At 46.2% G+C, this 21043-nt stretch overlaps 1 protein-coding gene across 2 annotated transcripts in view; it reads left to right on the top strand.

Moving 5' to 3' along the window:
- Nucleotides 1-21043, top strand: part of ADGRD1 (adhesion G protein-coupled receptor D1) — a 176696-nt gene that overhangs the window by 52541 nt on the left and 103112 nt on the right. For both annotated transcript variants that reach the window (XM_086347242.1, XM_086347243.1), the window contains one exon: nt 7035-7176. In XM_086347242.1, coding sequence (XP_086203368.1) covers nt 7035-7176 — 142 coding nt within the window. The remainder of the gene's footprint in view (nt 1-7034; nt 7177-21043) is intronic.

Below are 21043 nucleotides of genomic sequence, written 5' to 3'. Positions count from 1 at the left end.
GCAGATTCTTTATCACTGAAACACCAGGGAACTGCTTCTAGATACCAAGAACTTAGTGACTAAGCCACCTGAGCACCACGGAGGTCAGGTCCACCATCCTGGTGGGTGCTCTCTTTTTTTATCTGTCAGTCAGAGGCTTCTCATACCACTTGAGAATTCTCCCAAGTCTCTCCAAGGCTCTCCCCCATGCCTCCATGTGCAGCATCTTTCAGATCTTTCAGGAGGTTTAAGTTTCCTTTGCTTAGCATTTCCTGTCCCCTCACTGCTCCCTCAAGCATCAGTGAGAATGCAGCTCTGATAGAGGATGGAGATAGACTCTGGAGTGAGCAGGACACCATGTTTGAGCAGGAACTTGCTAGAAAAGGAGTTCATTTACTATGGGATATTTCCAGTTTTACTTTTTGTATTAAATCTCCCTGTACAACCTGGTTTACCTGTTGCTGTTGTTCAGTCGGTCAGTCATGTCCAACTCTTTGCAACCCTATGGACTGCAGCACACCAAGCTTCCCTGTCCTTCACCATCTCCTAGAGTTTGCTCAAACTCATGTCCATTGATTCAGTGATGCCATCCAACCATCTCATCCTCTGTCACCCACTTCTCCTCCTGTCCTTGATCTTTCCCAGCATCAGGCTCTTTTCCAATGAATTGGCTCTTAACATCAGGTGGCCAAAGTATTGGAGCTTCTGCTTCAGCCCCAGTCTTTCCAATGAATATTCAGGGTTGATTTCCTTTAGGATTGACTGGTTTGATCTTCTTGCTGTCCATGGGACTCTCAAGAATCTTCTCCAGCACCACAATCCAAAAGCATCAGTTCTTTGGCGCTCAGCCTTCTGGTTCACCTGTGGGGCCCTCGTATTTGGAGTGGTCTTTTAATGAGACTGCTTTTTCTTGTTCCACGCATGCTGATTTCTCTTGCTTGAGGACCAGAACTCATCTCTCCATGTGCTTGGGTATTCTGCTTGCAGATTTCAGAGTTCCCAGATCTGCCCTAGAGATCCTGAACTCTTCCATCCTCTCTATGCTTTCTTTCTTTTTTTAATTTTTAAATTTTTGCAATGTTGTGTTGGTTTCTATTGTACAACAACTTGAGTCAGACATACACATATCCCCTCCCTGTGGAGTTTCCCTCCCCTCTCCCATCCCATCCCACAGAGCACCAGACTGGGCTGCCTGCGTTACACGGCAGCGTCTCAGCAGTTCCCCGCCTTGCACATGACAGTGTACCTATGTTCATGCTGCTTTCTCCATTTGTTCCACTCTCTCCCCCCCACCCATGGCGTCCATGTCCACAGGTCCATTCTCTGCATCTGTGTCTCCATTCCTTCCTGCAAATAGGCTCCTCAACACCATTTTTCTAGATTCCATATATATGTGTTAATACATGATATTTGTTTTTCTCTTTCTGACTTACTTTGCTCTGTATAACAGGCTCTAGTTTCATCCACCTCACTAGAACTGACTCCAATCCATTCTTTTTTATGGCTGAGTAATATTCCATTGTATATATGTACCACATCTTCTTTATCCATTCATCTGTTAATGGACATCTAGGTTGCTTCCATGTCTTGACTATTGTAAACGGTGTGCAATGAACACTGGGGTGCATGTGTCTTTTGGAATTGTGGTTTCCTCAGGGTATATCAGAGAAGGCAATGGCACCCCACTCCAGTACTCTTGCCTGGAAAATCCCATGGATGGAGGAGCCTGGTGGGCTGCAGTCCATGGGGTCACTAAGAGTCGGACACGACTGAGCAACTTCACTTTCACTTTTCTCTTTCATGCATTGGAGAAGGAAATGGCAACCCACTTCAGTGTTCTTGCCTGGAGAATCCCAGGGACGGCGGATCCTGGTGGGCTTCCGTCTATGGGGTCACACAGAGTCGGACATAACTGAAGCGACTTAGCTTAGCTTAGCTTAGCTTAGCAGGGTATATGCCAGTAGTAGGATTCCTGGGCTGTATGGTAGATTTATTCCTAGTTTTTCAAGGAATCTCCATACTGTTCTCCATAATGGCCATATCCATTTACATTCCCACCAACAGTGTAGGAGAGTTCCTTTTTCTCCACATCCTCTCCAACATTTATTTTTTGTAGATTTTCTGATGATGGCCATTCTGACTGGTGTGAGATGATACCTCACTATAGTTTTAATTTGCATTTCTCTGGTAATTAGGGATGTTGACAGTCTTTTCATGTGTTTATTGGCCATCTGTATGTCTTCTTTGGAGAAATGTCTATTTAGGTCTTCTGCCCATCTTTGGATTGGACTTTTTGCTTTTCTGATACTGAGCTATGTGAGCTGCTTATATATATTCTGGAGATTAATCCTTTGTCAGTTGTTTCTTTTGCAGTTGTTTTCTCCCATTCTGAGGGTTGTCTGAACCTTGTTTATTGTTTCTTTTGTTGTGCAAGATTCCTCCTTGACCCACCTCCTAGAGTCATGGAAATAAAAACAAAATAAACAAATGGGACCTCTCCACGTGTAATCTCAGGCACAGATGACCAGCAGAGGGGTCGTGGCTCAAATGTGCTGAAATATGTGAGGGTGCAGGCTGGACTTTGGCCCATGTCAGTCAGGTCCCCAGCAGGACTAGATGGTAATTTGGGGGAAGTTAGAAGGCGAGGCCATTTGCCAGGCTGTGCTCAGGGTGTGCTCCCTACTCTCAAGGATAGAGTAATAACAGGAGGGCTTCCCAGGTGGCTCAGTAAAGGGGGTAAAGAATCTGCCTGCCAATGCAGGAGACTTAGGTTTGATCCGTGAGTTGGGAAGATCCTCTGGGGGAGGGCATGGCAACCCACTCCAGTATTCTTGCCCAGAGAATCCCATGGACATAAGAACCTGGCGGGCTACAGGCCATGGGGTCACAAAAGGGTCCACACGACTTAATGACTAAACAACAACATAATAACAGGAAGTGTTCTCAGAAGGAGGGAGTGGGGCACGATGCTGCCACCCTGGGCTGATGGGGTCTGGAGAACACAGTTCCTAGGACAAAGATGCAGGGCTGTGGGGATGGGCACCATGCCCTTTTTGTGACCCCACAAAAACAGTGCTATCTGGGTCTCACTCTCCTCTCCGACTGGCTCTGATTTCCTGTGGATGCTGCCGTTGGCTGAACGCCCCAAAGCAGAGGGCAGGGCCTGTACAGGGGGGTGCAACCATGTGGCCCCGACTCCCGGGACTGTCTTCTTTGCCATTTCTCCCCTGGCATCTAGAATGAGCCTGTTCTCTTATCCAGGAAGGCCCCCAAGCCCTGGTACAGTCAATTCCAAAGTGACAGATAATCCAGTCTCCAAGTGTTACTGCTCCCCAGATAACAGGTTAAAATAAAAGAAAATCAAGCCTGGATCAGATTTATGAAGACAAAGGAAAACCCTTATTAAAACTGGAGGTACCAGAGAGATTAAATGAAGTCATAAAAAAACCCTCTTTTTATTATGAAAAAAAATTGAACATCTGTAAAAACAAAAGAGACGGTCATCACCGGGTTACAACCGGGACCACCCACGGCCGTTTGGGCTTCCTCTGCCCACCCCGCTCCCTCACCCTGGCCCCACCAATTATTTTGAGGCAAATCTCTGACATCATGTAGTTTCATCTGTAAATATTTAGTCTCTATTTTTAAAAGACAAAGACTTTTAAAAATACAGAATGAACTCCATGCCATTATCCCATCTAAAAAGTAAACAGTAATTTCTTAGTCCATCTGATGTCTTGTGATTGTCGACTTGGGTGGTGGTGTTGGGATGGTGGGCTCCTCCTGGCTCAGCCACCGTGGACCCCGACCTGGGCCTCTCTGCAGGGCAAACTCAGCCAGAAGGAAAGGCTCCCTGGCTGCATGAGCAGTGAGTCACTGGAGACCATCAGTGTAAACCCATCTGTATTGGGAAATTGTGCTTTTCCAGATTAAAAATGCTCCTAAGGGCACAGTGTAGACTGTTGAGTCTGATATCAGTTCCTGCCCTCAAAGGCAATGTTTACTAGGCTGCATTTGGCTGAATCCATGTGTTGCTGGGGCCAAATCCAGGAATCCACTCTGGATTTGCACTGTGTTTATGGAGAGAAGATTCTCCATAGGTTTTCCATTTTTTACATGTTTTTCTTAAGATTTTGATCTAAGTCATCACGGTCTGTCTGTGAGAAGATTAATTCACTGAACACATATTAGTTGAGAACCTACTGTGTGTCAGGCTTGGTTCTAAGGGCTTAGAGAGCTGTGAACAGAATGGGTAAGAAGCCAGCCCCCGATGGAGCTTATATCCTAGTGGGAGATGACAGCTGACCTGATGAATTGTTAGAAATGGACGTGGATGGGGAGAGGGGAGATGTGACAAATAACGATGTGTATGTAGGGTCTTATGGTTGTGATTTTACTGTTGGCTAATATATAGTCCTAATTTTTGCTAGACAAATGATTTCTATTATGTTGGTGGAATTACATACATGCTGACTTCACAGAGAGAAGCGTAGACTATGAGGTGTTGGCAAGCATTTCACCTTATCTCAGTGGATACTGCGCTGAGCTCAAAACATCTCAGCTCCCTGAAATCACAAGCGGAGAGGTGGTCTACCCGGGCAGCCTCATTGTTCTGCAAGAGAGCAGGCCTCTGTGTTACTGAGGACCACTCTTTCTATCTTTGGGTCTGAACTGGTCCCTGGTGACATCCAGCGAGTCTTAACTTTCCATAGCAGTGGCTGAACTCCCTGCCTTTTCAGTGGGGACATTATCACCTCCAGAAGGTGAAAATTGGTTTTGAGGGCAAGGAGTCTGAGATATGACAGTGGCTGTGGCTCTGCAAAGTTACCTAAAGCATATTGAAGTACATAAGCAGATTTACTCTATGTGTGTGGTACTACGATTTCACGGGATGGGCAGGTGTTGATGGAGTAATGGTGGGGTGTTAGGAAAAATGGGTCTAATAGGACTCTTTAGGGGGCCATAATGAAAAACAATGGCTGAGAACCACGAGCTGGAGTGAGATTTGCTTTTCAGTGTCTTTCACTTTTTTAAACCTGTGTGACTTATTCCATATGTGTCTTGTAGCTTGGGGCTTGCACAGTGATGCCTTTCCAGAGAAGAATAATCAGATAGCAAATCAGCCGTGTTCTCTGAGTTTGCAGCAGCTCCTCAGCTTTCCAACCTTGGTGATATTCACAAACACGAGGAATCCATGCCTCTGTTTTGCTACAGGAAATATTTTCTGTTGGAAATACCCTTCAGCAGGGTATTTCCATGAAGGCAGGGCTAGGGTTTTCAATCTTTTTTTAGTTTTGGACTACGCTTGGTCTTCTTTGCAGCATGCAGGCTGTTTGTGGAGGCACGGGGGCCTCTTTAGTTGTGGTGTGCGGGCTCAGCAGTGCAGAGTCTTAACCACTGGACCACTAGGGAAGTCCCAGGGGTTTTAAATCTTTACGATATTTTTTAAAAACCTCTCACATTGACAATTCCAGGAATAGTTCTGTGTGCTGCTGGGGACCTGCTCTTTTTTAAGGAACTGATGTTAGGGGCTTGTTTAAAGAGCTGGGTCCCATGGTGATGATGGTGGTGTTAGGGGGGAGACGCATGGGTCCCACTGGCTCTAGTCCAGATCACCAGCTTTGAGTCTAGTTAACAGGTAAAACTAGTTGAGGGAGGAAGTAGATTGTACACCCAGCTCCCAGGGATCTGCTTGATGTTATGAAGATGGTTCTGTGAGTATAAACACAGGGAAGGGACAGAATCCCCATGCAAAAGTCCAGATTAGGAAAGAAACCAGCAGATGACTGGGTGACCTGAGTCGGGGCTGAATGACTTCATGTCGCAGGCATCCTAGTGAAATGTCTTGAAGTTCAGAGTAAGGCAACAGACATTTGCTGATTACTGACCATATACCAGGCAGGGCGAGGGTGAGGGCTAGATAAACAGTCACCAAGAACACAGCATTCAGAGCTGTGTTCATTCATGGAGTCATTCATGTGCTGCAAGTGGCAAACCCTGAATGTGAACACCTTCTTAGATCTTGCACCCCAAGTTCCTTGCTTCCCTCATCCTAGTCCTGGCCCTGAATGTCATTTCAGCTTCATAACTCCATGAGACAAGTACTATGTCTATCAGCCAAGATTCTTTTGATTGGGCATAAGCAACAGAAACCCAGGCATAAGCTGTTTTAAACAAAAGGGGAGTTTGTTGGATCCCATAAGCTGAAAGGTGCATGGACAGCTGGCTTCAGGAGTAGCTTGATCCAGCATCCAGTTGCTATCACCCAACTCCATCTCTCAGCTTTTCCTGGATGTGGACCTCCTTCCCAGTCAGTCTCTCTGGTCATGACTATAAGCCACTGCTGGAACCTCACGGTTCTGGACTGACATCTAGCAGAGAGAAGTGAGGATCTCTGACCCAGCATTTCCATCTGAATCTTGTTACTTCTCTTCGGATCTTAATGGAACATGTGCTTACATCTGAACAATCAGTATGGTCTGAGGAATGCAGTGCACTGATTCACTCAAATTGTGATAGCGGGGTTTACTCTTGAGTTAAGGATGGAGGTCCCTCCAAAGCATATGGGCTATAAGTCAGGAAGGAGTGGTCACTTGGAGGGAAGCTGAGGTGCCTTTATCAGGAGAGGGATGAAGGGCTACTCGGTGACAAGACAACAGGTGTCCATCACATTACTGTTTGCCACAGCGGTTTATAATTTGGACATGGAAAATTCCAACAGGTAAGTCACTTGTCCCAGGTCAAGGGAATGTATGGCTGAGATTTAATCTCATTGTTTTGATCCTCCTGTTCTTCCCCACTTCCTGGGTTACCCTCTCCTTCTGCTAGACTATAGACTCTGTGAGGTCAAGGGCTCCATCTCACCTTTTAGTACCAACACCGAGTCTTGGAGCAGAATGTGCTGTTTGATAGAAATCAAAACTCCACCCCCAAAAGATTTCAGTCTCAAAAGTCCCAGGCTTAACTTGAAATTTTAAACTCAAGGGTTTTTTTTTTTTGTTTGTTTGTTTATTTTTAAATTTCTGTTTTGTAATGATTTTTCATTTGTTCCCAAGGATTGCTGAGGCAGCAAATTATAAAAACTGCTTGCTCTCTGCGACCAGCTATCTGATCTCCTTGGAGGTCTCCCCGACGCCGAAGCTCTCCCAGAATTTATCGGGCTCCCCTCTTATCACTGTCCACCTCCGGCACCACTTGGTGAGTTAGAGTGAATTTGTCCTCATTTCTGCTCTTTGATTTCCTTTTGCAGCAAGGAATATTCGATCGTCTGTATGATTGTAGAAAGAATCTTGGATGGATTGGTGCTGGCCGGAATTAGGATTTTGGCATCCATTCTTGTGATTATTTTTGAACAGCAGTGGAAAGTCCCCTGGATAGCTCTGGGGTTGGACACACAGTATTAATTTTGTGTAAAAAGGCCTCTGAGATCAGACGTTGCTTTTACAGATGTGTGCACAGCAACTGTGGCTATTTCTGTTTTACAATAAATGTTGTCTTTGGAGGATGGGATATCTTGGCTTATTCTCACTTATCTTAGTTGATAGCCATTAGCGAGATAGAGAGTTTGGTTCTTTCTGGGAAATATGTTAGCATTTCGCAGAGCCGTTTCTATGCTTTCAGTTTTGAGCTGTTTGTTTTGCCCCGTTGTAACTGACTGTCTCCGCCTTCACTCTGTCTTTGTGATAAGAATGACAGGTGGATCAGGGACACAGGTGTGCACCTGTCCTTTAAAAAGTGTGACTTTCCTTGTGCCAGAATCGTGCACTATGGTTGAAGCTTGACGTTCTCAAGGAATTTATTAAAGAATACAATATATATCTATTAAATTTTTATTGAAGTTTAGTTGATTTACAATGTTGTATTCATTTCTGCTGTAGAGCAAAGTGATTCCGTATACGTTCTTTTCCATACTGTCTTCCATGATGGTTTATGATAGATGTTGAACAGAGATCCCTGAGCTGAACAGTAGGACCTTGTTTATCTGTTCTGTGTGTGATAAGAACTCAATCCACTTTTGATCCTTTGGAGTCCTACAAAGACCGTTCCCGCCAGGATCTTCTGTTTCATTCCATTTTATACTGTTCCATCCCATTCTGCCAACATTATCTGAAGACCTACTATGTGCCAACCCCTGTGTCTACCTGTGTTTTTATCACCTCCTCAATGAGACAGCATTGAGGGAAGCTGACGAGTCAGGACAAGTTGCTGTCACTGCAGCTCCTGTCTCACCCTGCCACCCCCCAGCCCTGATTCCCCATGGAGGTCAGGCCCCTTCTTGGTCCCCTCAGAACCCAGCTCTGCCCATTTGTCCACACTTTCCGGCCAGTGTCTGTCTGCACTTGTGCTTTCCCAGGCAGATAGCCACCACCAGACAGCTTGCTCTTGGTTGCTCCATTACTTCCTTCATCCTGACCATCTTGCTGATTGGTATTGGAATGAAAACAGATCTTTTCCAGTCCTGTGGCCACTGCTGAGTTTTTCAAATTTGCTGGCATATTGAGTTCAGCACTTTCACAGCATCATCTTTTAGGATTTGAAATAGCTCAGCTGGAATTCTAGCGCCTCCACTAGCTTTGTTCGTAGTGATGCTTCCTAAGGCCCACTTGACCGAGCACTCCAGGATGTCTGACTCTAGGTGAGTGATCACACCATCATGGTTATCTGGGTCACTAAGATCTTTTTTGAATAGTTATTCTATATATTCTTGCCACCTCTTCTTAATATCTTCTGCTTCTGTTAGGTCCATACTGTTTCTGTCTTTTATTGTGCCCGTCTTTGCATGAAATGTTCCCTTGGTATCTCTAATTTTCTTGACGCAATCTCTAGTCTTTCCCATTCTCTTGTTGCCAGAGGATGTTCAAACTACTGCACAATTGCACTCATCTCACACGCGCTAGCAAAGTAATGCTCAAAATTCTCCAAGCTAGGCTTCAGCAGTACGTGAACCAAGAACTTCCAGATGTTCAAGTTGGATTTAGAAAAGGCAGAGGAACCAGAGACCAAATTGCCAACATCTGTTAGATCATAGAAAAAGCAAGAGAAAAACATCTACTTCTGCTTCATTGACTATGCTAAAGCCTTTGACTGTGTGGGTCACAGCAAATTGTGGAAAATTCTTAAGAGATGGAAATACCAGACCACCTTACCTGCCTCCTGAGAAATCTGTATTCAGGTAAAGAAGCAACAGTTAGAACTGGACATGGAACAACGGACTGCTTCCAAATTGCGAAAGGAGTACGTCAAGGTTGTATATTGTCAACGTGCTTATTTAATTTATATGCAGAGTACATCATGCGAAATGCCGGACTGGATGAAGCACAAGTTGGAATCAAGATTGCCGGGAGAAATATCAATAACCTCAGATATGCAGATGATACCACCCTTATGGCAGAAAGAGAAGAGGAACTAAAGAGCCTCTTGATGAAAGTGAAGGAGGAAAGTGAAAAAGCTTGCTTGAAACTCAACATTCAAAAAACGAAGATCATGGCATCCGGTCCCATCACTTCATGGCAAATAGATGGTAAACAATGGAAACAGTGACATACTTTATTTTCCTGGGCTCCAAAATCACTGCAGATGGTGACTGCAGCCATGAAATCAAAAGACACTTTCTCCTTTGAAGAAAAGCTATGACCAACCTAGACAGCATATTAAAAAGCAGAGACATTATTTTGCCAACAACGGTCTGTCTAGTCAAAGCTAGGAGAAGGAAATGGCAACCCACTCCAGTATTCTTGCCTGGAGAATCCCAGGGACAGGGGAACCTGGTGGGCTGCCATCTATGGGGTCGCACAGAGTCAGACACGACTGAAGCGACTTAGCAGCAGCAGCAAAGCTATGGTTTTTCCAGTAGTCGTGTATGGATGTGACAGCTGGACCATAAAGAAAGCTGAGTGCCGAAGAATTGATGCTTTTGAACTGTGATGTTGGAGAAGACTCTTGAGAGTCTCTTGGACTGCAAGGAGATCCAACCAGTCCATCCTAAAGGAAATCAGTCTTGAATATTCCCTGGAAGGACTGATGTTGAAGCTGAAGCTCGAATACTTTGGCCACCTGATGCAAAGAACTGACTCACTGGAAAAGCCTGTGATGCTGGGAAAGATTGAAGGCAGGAGGAAAAGGGGACAACAGAGGATGAGATGGTTGGATGGCATCATCGACTCAATGGACATAAGTTTGAGCGAATTCCAGGAGCTAGTGAAGGACAAAGAAGCCCGGTGTGCTAGTCTGGCATCTCAAAGAGTCAGATAGCACTGAGTGACTGAGCTAAACTCGCTGATCTTGCTGATTCCTCACTGCCCCGCTCATCACTCCTTCCTTCTCTACTCCACAGCCAGCCTTTCTTCAGGAACCTTCCCTCCATCCACGGCCACCCCCACCCTGCCACCTGCTCCTTCCCCCTCCTCTCGTCCTCTTCATCCACCTGCAAACAGTCTTCACCTGAGAATGTTACCCCACCCTGTCTCTCTCCTTTCTTTTTGAAAAATCACAAAACATTAAAAAAATTGTGGTAAAATACACATGACATAAATTGCACCATCTTGACCATTTTTAAGTGTACAGTTCAGTGGTGTTAAGCACGTTTCACATTGGTGCGCATCCTTCACCACCCTCCCTCCCCAGAACTCTCCTGATTTCCAAAAACCCAAACTCTGTCCTCATTAAACACGAATTCCCCCTCCTTATCCTCCGTCCCTGCCCGGCACACACTGTTTTCTTTTCCATCTCTATGGCTTTGACTCCTCTGGGGCCTTTGTGTAAGTAGAATCAGAGAGGATTTGTCTCTTCGTGTCTGGCTTATTTCACTGAGCATCAAGTCCTCAAGGTTCATCTGTGTGATAGCAAAAGTCAGAACAGAAAGAACAGAATGTCCTCTGTTTTTTTTTTTTTTTTCTGTTATGGCCTCGCTGTGAAGCTTTCGGAATCCTAGTTCCCAGACCAGGGATTGAACCTGCGCCCCCTGCAGTAGAAGTGCAGAAATTTAACCATTTGGACTGCCAGGGAAGCCCCAGAATGTCCTTCTTTTTAAGGCCGAATCCTAGTCTATGGTGTGGATGGACCATGCTTTGCTCATCCATACATCCATCAGTGAACACTTGGGTTGCTCCCACCTTTAGGCTGTTGTGCGTAATGCTGCCATGAACGTGTGTGTGTGCAAGCATTTCTCCCAGATCCTACTTTCAGTCCTTCTGGGTATGTACTTGCAGAAGTGGCTTCGCTGGATCCCATGTTTCAGAGATCTTATTCAACATCCATCTCCCCTTCTCTTCTTTGAACTAGGTTGATTTTTACCATCTCCACTTTCTATATACATTTTCACACTGCAGAGATGGTCTCACATGTCTTCAGAGGAACTTCCCAGGTGGTGCTAGTGGTAAAGAACCTACCTGCTAATACAGGAGACATATGAGACTCGGGTTCCATCCCTGGGTTGGGAAGATTCCTCCAGTACTCTTGCCTGGAGAATCCCCATGGACAGAGGAGCCTGGTGGGCTATCGTCCACAGGGTAATGGAGAGTCAGACACGACTGAAGCGACTTAGCCTGCACGCAGTGCCTCTCTAGAGTCCTCTGCTCACCTGCACTCTGTCAAAGCCTACCCCACCCCCTGCAGCCCCTGAGGTTCCCACTTTCGGGTCTGCAGGACATGTCCCCCTGCAGGTGGTGCCCTTTCTCTGGTATCAGCCCCTCCTCTGCTGCGCCACCTGCTCCAACTCCGTCTGCAGGAACGTTTACCTCTCTGAATTCATGGGGTTGCCTTGATTTCAGCCACCACTTCCAGACTGATGTTCCTGGTGACACAAAACCCACCTCTCCCCATGGCATCACTCCTGTTCCCCGGCAGGTTTCTCCACCCAGGTGTGCAGGTGGGCACGTTACCCCCCAGCCTTCATGTCCTCTGTGACCTCCTGTCACTGTATCGTCTTCTCTCTGCTCAGAGTCTGGCGCTCTGGTGCCCTCCTGGCTCTTGGTCTCTTGGTGGGACCAGCTGTGACCCTGTTTTCCAAGCATCCCTCACCTTCTCCCTCCCGCTGCCCCACCCCTGGTTCGGAGTCTCATTGCTGGTTTGGTTCTGCCTGAGCTAGAAGCTTCCTGACTGTTCTCCCCACTTTATTCTCCCTGAGTTCCCAGGCTTATCTTCCAGAAACACATGCCAGGTGGTCTTATTCAGCTATTTAAAATCTTTCAGTGACTCAGGTTTCCCTGAAGACTCATTTCAACTTCGGGCCACACGGTCAGTCTTGAGTGGACCTTTCCAGTGTGACTTTCTGCTTGAACCTCTGTCCAGAGGAACAGAAACACTCGCTCTCCCGTGAAGTCTGGGCCTGGTGGGCCTCTGCCTTTGTGTGTGCCTCTCCTGTTATCTGGAAGGTCTTCCACATCTCGGGTCTAGTCCCACCCGTGTCAAGGTCACTGGAGTCATTACTGACTCCTCCATGATCTCCCCAGGGAAGACGCACATCTCCCTCTTTAACGTCTTTGCTGAGCCCTAGTGCCGCCTCCAAGGATCGCATCTTACTATTTATGCAAACTGACCATCTCTTCTTTTTTTTGACATTTGTGTGCAAGAAGTTTATTCAAGAAGGATTGCAAGCTTGACTTATATGGGAAAGGAAGGAAGGCTGAGTAGAAGGAGAAGGCGGCCTGTGATGCATTCTCAACAAAGACTGAAGGTGACCCTGTGGTGAGCTCTGAAGCTGGGATGGCCCTTCAGAATGGTCCCCTTGAAAGTTCGGGGCTTTCGCCTTTAGTCCAGTACATGACTGAGGGCTGTATAGGAAGGGAGTGACCTTGGACAGGAAGCTCTTATCTACTAACAGCAATTCTGGCCGTTGAGGACTCTCAGTAGCTGAACTCACAGCAGTTGTGGATGTACAGAAAGTATATGTAAAAGGGAGGGTAGCTAGAGAGGAGTGGGAATCGAAATAAGCGTTCAAACTGACCATCTCTTAAACCAGCCTGTGCATTTGCGGGGAAGCTGCCCTGGACCCCATTTGGAATCATCTATTCCTTCCTCTTGATGCCTGGCATTGAGCTTTGGCTCAGAAAATATTTGTTGAACGAGTGCTGAGCTCAGAGGCAGCAGCACCATATAAGTAGCTCTGTCCTGATTTGTGTGGCTCCTCTTTCTATGGAGAGGGTGCTCACCCAGGCCAGAGACTCTTCCCCGGCTGCCATTCAGAGGAGGCAGCTAACTAGGCAAAATGAGCTCGGCAGGCTCAGTCTGTGTTGGAAATTTGGTTCTGGTGTGAAACAGAGGCATTTTTAGTGCTTCTGGTGTTGGGGGTTTTATAATGTGGCATGGAGGTATTGCAAGTCTGTAATCCAAGTGCATAAAAGCAGAGAAGGCTTGCTCTGAACAATTTTGGAAGCGATGTGGGTTTGAGGTTGAAGTGGCCCTAGGAAAGGGGGCTGTGAGTCTTGGCGGATGTCGGGGGGTGGGCTGAGCTGGGGCTGCAGGGGCTGAGGAGTTGGGGGCTTGGGGACAAGGTCCTGAAGCTGAGACAGGAGGCTGAGTGGGCAGGGGAGATGGGGACAGAGGACTGAATGCAGGGCTTCTTGGTGTCTGGACCCCCCGTGAGTTCACAGGGCATGGATGTCCATGTGCACACACACACATCCCCAGGACACACACTGCCACACAAATAATATGTGCACAACCAGATCCAGCAGACACAGACACACACACATACACAGTATACACACCTAAACACACATATATGCACACACTCTTATGTAGCACACATACAGACACACATGCATACACACACACCCCAGTACACACACTCACATACAGATACACGCACAAGTGCAGACCCAGCATATATATAGACACACACATGCACACACAGACACACACACACACCCACAGCTCCCACAACCACCATCCTTGTTAGATCAGGCTGGTGTGAACCTGGATTTGAAGAGTAGAAGGGATTTTGTTTATTTATCTCGGCTCCCTCCCAGTCCCTTTCTGAGTCGGATGGTGTCCAAGACCCTTGGGCACCCTCAGGACCTCGCATCCTTCCCCTCTCTCACTTTTCCTCTCCTTCAAAACGGGATGCCCATGTTCTGATCCACAGAACCCTCTCTTTACTAGCTCCCAGCAAGTCAGCAAGGCCATAAACAGACCCCCCATCGTCAGGTTGTGGGGATGCCCTTGGCATTTCCTGATGCCTGTGCATCTGAGGGGCTCTGGTTCCGGGCCATGTCCCAGAACACCCCTGCGATGATGCCTGATCCAAACTGTACTTTTAGAGCGAGTTTCATTCTAGAGTTTTCCCAGAGAGACTTTTCAACCAATGAGACAAAAACTCACATGTTGCCAGAGTCAGCTGTCCCTGCCGGCTGGTGTCCTGCTCAGCCAATATCTTTTGTGATGTTTTGCCATCAGTTTATTTCAAGCCACACAATACTTTTTAAAATTTTATTTTACACTGGAATACAGCTGATTAACAATGTGACAGCTTCAGATGGGCAGCAAAGGGACTCAGCCATACATATACAGGTATCCATCCTCCCCCAAACTCCCCTCCCATCCAGGCTGCCACCTAACATTGAGCAGAGTTCCCTGTGCTATACAGTAGGTCCTTGTTGATTATCCATTTTAAAGACAGCGGTGTGTACATGTCCATCCCAAACTCCCTAACTATCCCTTTCTCCCATCCTTCTCCGCCCCCTTGCCCCCAGCAACCATAAGTTCATTCTCTAAGTCTGTGAGTCTCTTTCTGTTTTGTAAATGAGTTCATTTGTACAGTTTCTTTTTAGCTTTCCCATATAAGGGATTTCATGCAATATTTCCCCTTCTCTGTCTGACTTACTTCACACAGTATGACAATCTCTAGGTCTATCTGTGTTGCTACAAATGGCATTATTTCATTCTCTTTAATGTCATGCCACTTGATTCTTTACATTAAAACAATGTTGTCACTATTTTTTCTTTTTTTAGGAAACCAACTCCAGTCAGTCACGGGTACAGTGAAATAAACCAGAATCCACTGCCCTGGTATCAAGGGGCCTTGTTTGGAGACCCCAGTGCTCACTAAGTGTTCCGTGTTGCCTGTGGGTGGGGACCTGGGTCAGGTAGACCATGATGGCCAGTGTAGCCTGGGCGCCTGCTCCACACCTTGTTCAGAGTAGATGTGTCAGGCGTGCCTGGTACCCAGAGTGTGTATCATCAGAGCCCATCCTCAAACCATTACAGTGTCTTCTTACTTCACATTCCTTGCTCCCCAAACCATCAAACAGTCCAGATTCTGACCCATCCTTTGGCCGATGCCAGTTGTGCTGATTTGCAGGTCTCCGCTGATATGTTCCTGCGGCTCCTCTGAGTGTCCTGTCTGGCGTGGGGAGCCTGCAGGGCTGTTACCTTCCCAGCTCAGAGCATATGGCCAGGTAGCTGGCACACAGGCTGTTGAAATAGACAGTCCAGTTGAGGGGGATGGAAATGGGGAGCAGATGTACACCACCCTCGAGACGTTACTGAGGGCATCTCCTTGCTGTAGTCAATTCTGGGGCAAGAGCCAGAGTCCCCTGCCTAAAAGATGCTTCAGAAATGGCAGCTCTCTGGCCAGTTAGAATTGCTCTTAGCCGCTAATCAGAACCTTTATTTGAGAATCAAGATGGAATGGTCGGTTTTCCTTGGTCAATGAAGATGTGTGCATGCATGCTCAGTCACTTAGTCATGTCCAACTCTGTGACCCCATGGACTGCTGCCCACCAGGCTCCTCTGTCCATGGGATCTCCCAGGCAAGAATACTGGAATAAGTTACCATTTCCTTCTCCAGGGAATCTTCCCAACTCAGGGATCGAACCCACATCTCTTGCATCCCCAGTGAAGATGAGACCTTTGTTAACCTCAGAAAGAAACAGACTGAGAGAAGCAGATTCTTTGGAAACTTTGAGAATTAGAAAACCAAAAGTCAGTGTCTTGAAGCACTAAGTGCTGTCAGTTTCAATGGCTGTTGTCTAAAATTCACTCATCTATTGGCCTTCAATCCATCTGACTGTAAGTCCCAAAGACAGGCCGTCCATCCATCAGGCTTGTCATAAAGTTTGGAAGAGATTGAGCCCAATATTGGTGACGTTCCAGTAGTAGGACTCTGGGAAGTGGTCAAAATGGAGGGTCTGTCCCTCTGTATATCTGATACCATTTCCTGGAGGACCAGCGACGGGGCTGTGGACAGAGCCAGACTGTGCTGGGTCTGCCTGCCTCTGACCCGAGGCTGCTGTGTGCCTCTCAGCGGGAGCTGCTGCAGCCACCACGGGGGAGGAGACCCAGGCGGGATGGGGACCACAGTGACCAGCCCAGATACTGGGGAAAGTGTGGCTGCCATCGCAATTCACAGTGTGAGCCTCATGTGGAAGGGGCTGGTATTGCCTAGCCGAAGTCATTTCAGGGTAAGAGAGGTAAGTAATCTAGGAGATAGTAAGAAAATCTGCATCACAAAACTATCACAGGTATAATTTGTCCTCTGAGATGATGTTTATTCATTGGCTCATACACTGACTCAACAAATACAGCTGTGTGCTCCCCAATGGGGTGTTAGCCTCCCTGCCTCTGTTTCATCCTTAGTAAGCTGGGATAATGACACCCACCTAGGAAGTAGTTAGCGTGTGTTCAGTTCATAGTCTGCAACACAGGAACAGACTCCAGCTTCGGCTGACTTTAGCAAAGAGAGAGTTTTCCAGAAGGGCATCTTGCAGCTCGCAGGACTGGAGGAGCTCCACCCAAGGGTGGTCCGGGCCGGTTAGGGACCCCGTGCTGGTGCTGAGTGAGGACTGCCTCTCTGTGCATGTCCCCTTGTCACCACGGGAGGCCCCAGGAGAGAGCAGGAGGGAGGGTATGTAAGTTCGTCTGCCTGGACCGTGAGCCTGTCCTGGGCCAGAGGGTGGCAGGCTAGTGGGTGCAGTTCCCCCAGGATCACCTGTGGGGGGTCGTGCACCTGCACCTCTGTAGCATCTAAATGATGGAGTGCAGCTCCCCAAGCTGGGGACTGTGAGAGCAGAAGCCCTGATGAATTCTAGCACCTGGACTTCTGAGTCTCAGGATGCCCAGGTGCTTGAGGACTAGGGCTCTGAAGGAAGCCCTGTACTCCACCCTGTGGGGAGCTGGGACCCACGTGCCCTTGGGATTCCATACCCTCTCAAGCCGTCTGACTGCCTGGGCTGAGCCGTGCAGTGTGTGAACTCAGCTCTGGGACACCAGGGCCTTTGGTCCTGAGGATGGGGGCGTGTGATGGGGCTTCCTCGGCGGTAATGCCACAACTTCTGATGTTTTGAAAGGAAGCCATACATCTGGATGTAAAATTGCATCTCTGGATTTGTATTGTTGGCAGTTCATTCAAATTTGCTTTAAACATTTTCAACCAAAATACAATACATCTGTGGGTTGAATTGGGTCAGCTGATCACCAGTTGACAACCCCTGTGATTTTTTTTTTTTAGATTTTTATTTGAAATGATTTTAGACTTAAGGAAAAAAGGGAAAATTGCAAAATAAGACAGAGTTCCCATATACCCAGTTCATCCTAATGTTAATATTTTAAGGTACAATTCTTTATTTTTTTATTTTTTTAAATTTAAATTTATTTATTTTAATTAGAGGCTAATTACTTTACAATGTTGTATTGGTTTTGCCATACATCAACATGAATCCGCCATGGGTGTACACATGTTCCCAATCCTGAACCCCCTTCCCAGGTCCCTCCCCATACCATCCCTCTAGGTCATCCCAGTGCACCAGCCCCAAACATCCTGTATCCTGTGGTCCTCGGGCCTAGGTCTCCAACACAGGGATTTTGGGGGCACAATTCAGCTCAAATACAGACATTAAAGATGGTATTCATTATCACCAGTGATGCTCACTTTGATTGCTTGGTTGAGGAGGGTGTTTTCCTAGTTTATCCACTTTGAAGTTATCATTTTCCCTTTGCAAATCATAATCTCTTGTCAGAGAGGTACCATGACACTACACAGCTGTTTTATATCTCATGATACTTTCTCCATGAATTTTAGCATCCAGTGATGGTTATTACCTGCAAGTTATTACTGTAGTGTTTGCCAAAGGTTGATTTCCTATGTCCATCATTCTTTCTACATTTATTAATTGGAATTTTAATACAAGGGCACCTCATTGAATTACTTATTTATATCAATATATTTTAGATACTTATTTTTGCTCAATAAGCTATAATCCAATACTATCATTACTTATTTTGTTGTTTAAATTGTCCCAGCTTTGACCTTTGGGGGCCTTTTCCAGTTGGCTTCTGTGTCCTTTTGATATGTCCTCATCATTTTTGAGTCTTTCCTAACTTTCTAGCACTAGAGATGTTCTAGGCTCATGGAACCCACCATATCTCCATGGAGCCCTGGTTCATTTTCTTGGAGAGTAGTGTTTAGAAACCAGGCTCTGGGTGCCACGTGTGCTCATTTCTGTTGTTGTTGTTCAGTTACTAAATCATGTCCAACTCTTTGCAACCTCGTGGACTGAAACACACCAGGCTTTCCTGTCCTTCACTTTCTCCCAGTGTTTGCTCAGATTCCTGTACACTGAGTCAGTGATACTGTGCCACCCCCTTTTAATCCTCTGCCACCCCCTTCTCCTTTTGCCTTCAGTCTTTCCCAACATCAGGGTCTTTTCTAATGAGTCGGCTCTTCACGTCAGGTGGCTGAAAGATTGGAGCTTCAGCTTTAGCATCAGTCCTTCTTCCAGTGAATATTCAGGGTTGATTTCTTTTAGGATTGACTGACTGGTTTGAACTCCTTTCTGTCCAAGGAATTCTCAAGAGTCTTCTCCAACACCATAATTCAAAGGCATCAATTCTTTGATGCTCCTTCTTTATGGTCTAACTCTCATATCCATACATGACTACTAGAAGAGCCATAGCCTTTGTCAGCAAAGTGATGTTTTTGTTTTTTAATATGCTCTCTAGGTTTGTCATAGTGTTTCTTCCAAGGAGCAAGTGTCTTTTAATTTTGTGGCTGCAGTCACTGTCTGCAGTGATTTTAGAGCCCAAGAAGATAATGTTTGCCACTGTTGCCACTTTTTATCTATCTATTTGCCATGAACCGATGGGTCTGGATGCTATGAGCTTAGGCTTTTGAATGTTGAGTTTTAAGCCAGCTTTTCCACTCTCCTCTTTCACCCTCATCAAGAGGCTGTTTAGTTCCTCTTCACTTTCTACCATTAGGGTGGTGTCATCTGCATAGCTGAGATTGTTGATATTTCTCCTGGCAATCTAGATTCCAGCTTGTGATTCCTCCAGCTTGGTATTTTGCATGATGTACTCTGCATATGTTTCTGCTGGAGTGTTATTGCTTCTTGATCCTCTGAACAGAATTTGAAAATGTATGCATGTACTTAAACAAGCAAACACATGCATCATATTATGTATTTATATTAATCCATCTGTATTTTTTCTAGATTCCATATTGAGCCTTTTCTCACATCCTTCATTCTCCAAAACTGGCTGTTATGATTCTCAGTGTTTTTACTGATTTGTGTAAGCCCCTCACACATACACAGTAGTTCTGGGATTGCTAACCCATCCCCTGTGGGAAACAAATGTACCAACTAGAGGACAGTATTTGTTTCTATTCTCTCTGTCATTTGCTTACACTATACAGTTGAAATTCTCTTTTATAAAGTTACCTAGGTTCGTTTCTTTCTTGCCTGTTCCCTTCAAGTGATTTAATCATTTGTGATCCAGTTAGATTCATCTGTGCTTGTTCGTATTCTGTGATGGCTGTGCCCCGTTCCGGCTGATTTTAGCTACTGATTTATTTGGGAAGTATGCGGGATGTTACCACAGTCCTAAGGGTTAGGTCTCCACGAGCAGGTGCGCTCGGAGGAGTGACACCCTTCTCTGCCCTACGCCTCCTCTGCGCCTGCTACTCCATCCCACCACACGCTCTAGGTGAGCAGTTCTCTTAGTTTCCGGTTTCTCCTTCCTGTATGCCATTGGTGCTGAACAAACAGGTGCACGTATGTTTTCTCGTATCTCCTCTTCATTCCATGAAGGATAGCATGCCATAAAACTCTTTGTTTAAAAGAAATTATTTTATATTGAAGTATACTGATTTACAATGTTGTGTTAGCTTCAGGTATGCAGCAAAGTGACTATCAGCTCAGTCGTGTCCGACTCTTTGCGACCCCATGAATCGCAGCACGCCAGGCCTCCCTGTCCATCACCAACTCCTGGAGTTCACTCAGACTCACGTCCATCGAGTCAGTGATGCCATCCAGCCATCTCATCCTTTGTCGTCCCCTTCTCCTCCTGCCCCCAATCCCTCCCAGCATCAGAGTCTTTTCCAGTGAGTCAGCTCTTCGCATGAGGTGGCCAAAGTACTGGAGTTTCAGCTTTAGCATCATTCCTTCCACAGAAATCCCAGGGCTGATCTCCTTCAGAATGGACTGGTTGGATCTCCTTGCAGTCCAAGGGACTCTCAAGAGTCTTCTCCAACACCACAGTTCAAAAGCATCAATTCTTCGGTGCTCAGCCTTCTTCACAGTCCAACTCTCACATCCATACATGACCACTGGAAAAACCATAGCCTTGACTAGACGGACCTTTGTTGGCAAAGTAATGTCTCTGCTTTTGAATACGCTATCTAGGTTGGTCATAACTTTCCTTCCAAGGAGTAAGCGTCTTTTAATTTCATGGCTGCAGTCACCATCTGCAGTGATTTTGGAGCCCAAAAAAATAAAGTCTGACACTGTTTCCAGTGTTTCCCCATCTATTTCCCATGAAGTGATGGGACCGGATGCCATGATCTTCGTTTTCTGAATGTTGAGCTTTAAGCCAACTTTTTCACTATATATATATCGCTCCAGGAGTTGGTGATGAACAGAGAAGCTTGGCATGCAGCTGTCCGTGGGGTTGCGAAGAGTTGGACACGACTGAGCAACTGAACTGATATATGTGTGTGTGTGTATATATATATATATATGTGTGTGTGTATATAATATCTGTCTGTTAATCTGTTAGTTGCTCAGTCGTGTCCAACTCTTTATGACCCCATGGACAGTAGCCCACAAGGTTCCTCTGTCCATGGAATTTT

Source organism: Bos grunniens, chromosome 17 (genome assembly GCF_055505025.1).
Source record: "Bos grunniens cultivar Pamir isolate PY7600 chromosome 17, Bosgru_T2T1.0, whole genome shotgun sequence".
Classification (NCBI taxonomy): Eukaryota; Metazoa; Chordata; class Mammalia; order Artiodactyla; family Bovidae; genus Bos; species Bos grunniens.
The sequence above is the reverse complement of the archived record's forward strand: the minus strand, read 5'-3'. Positions and strand labels throughout refer to the sequence as shown.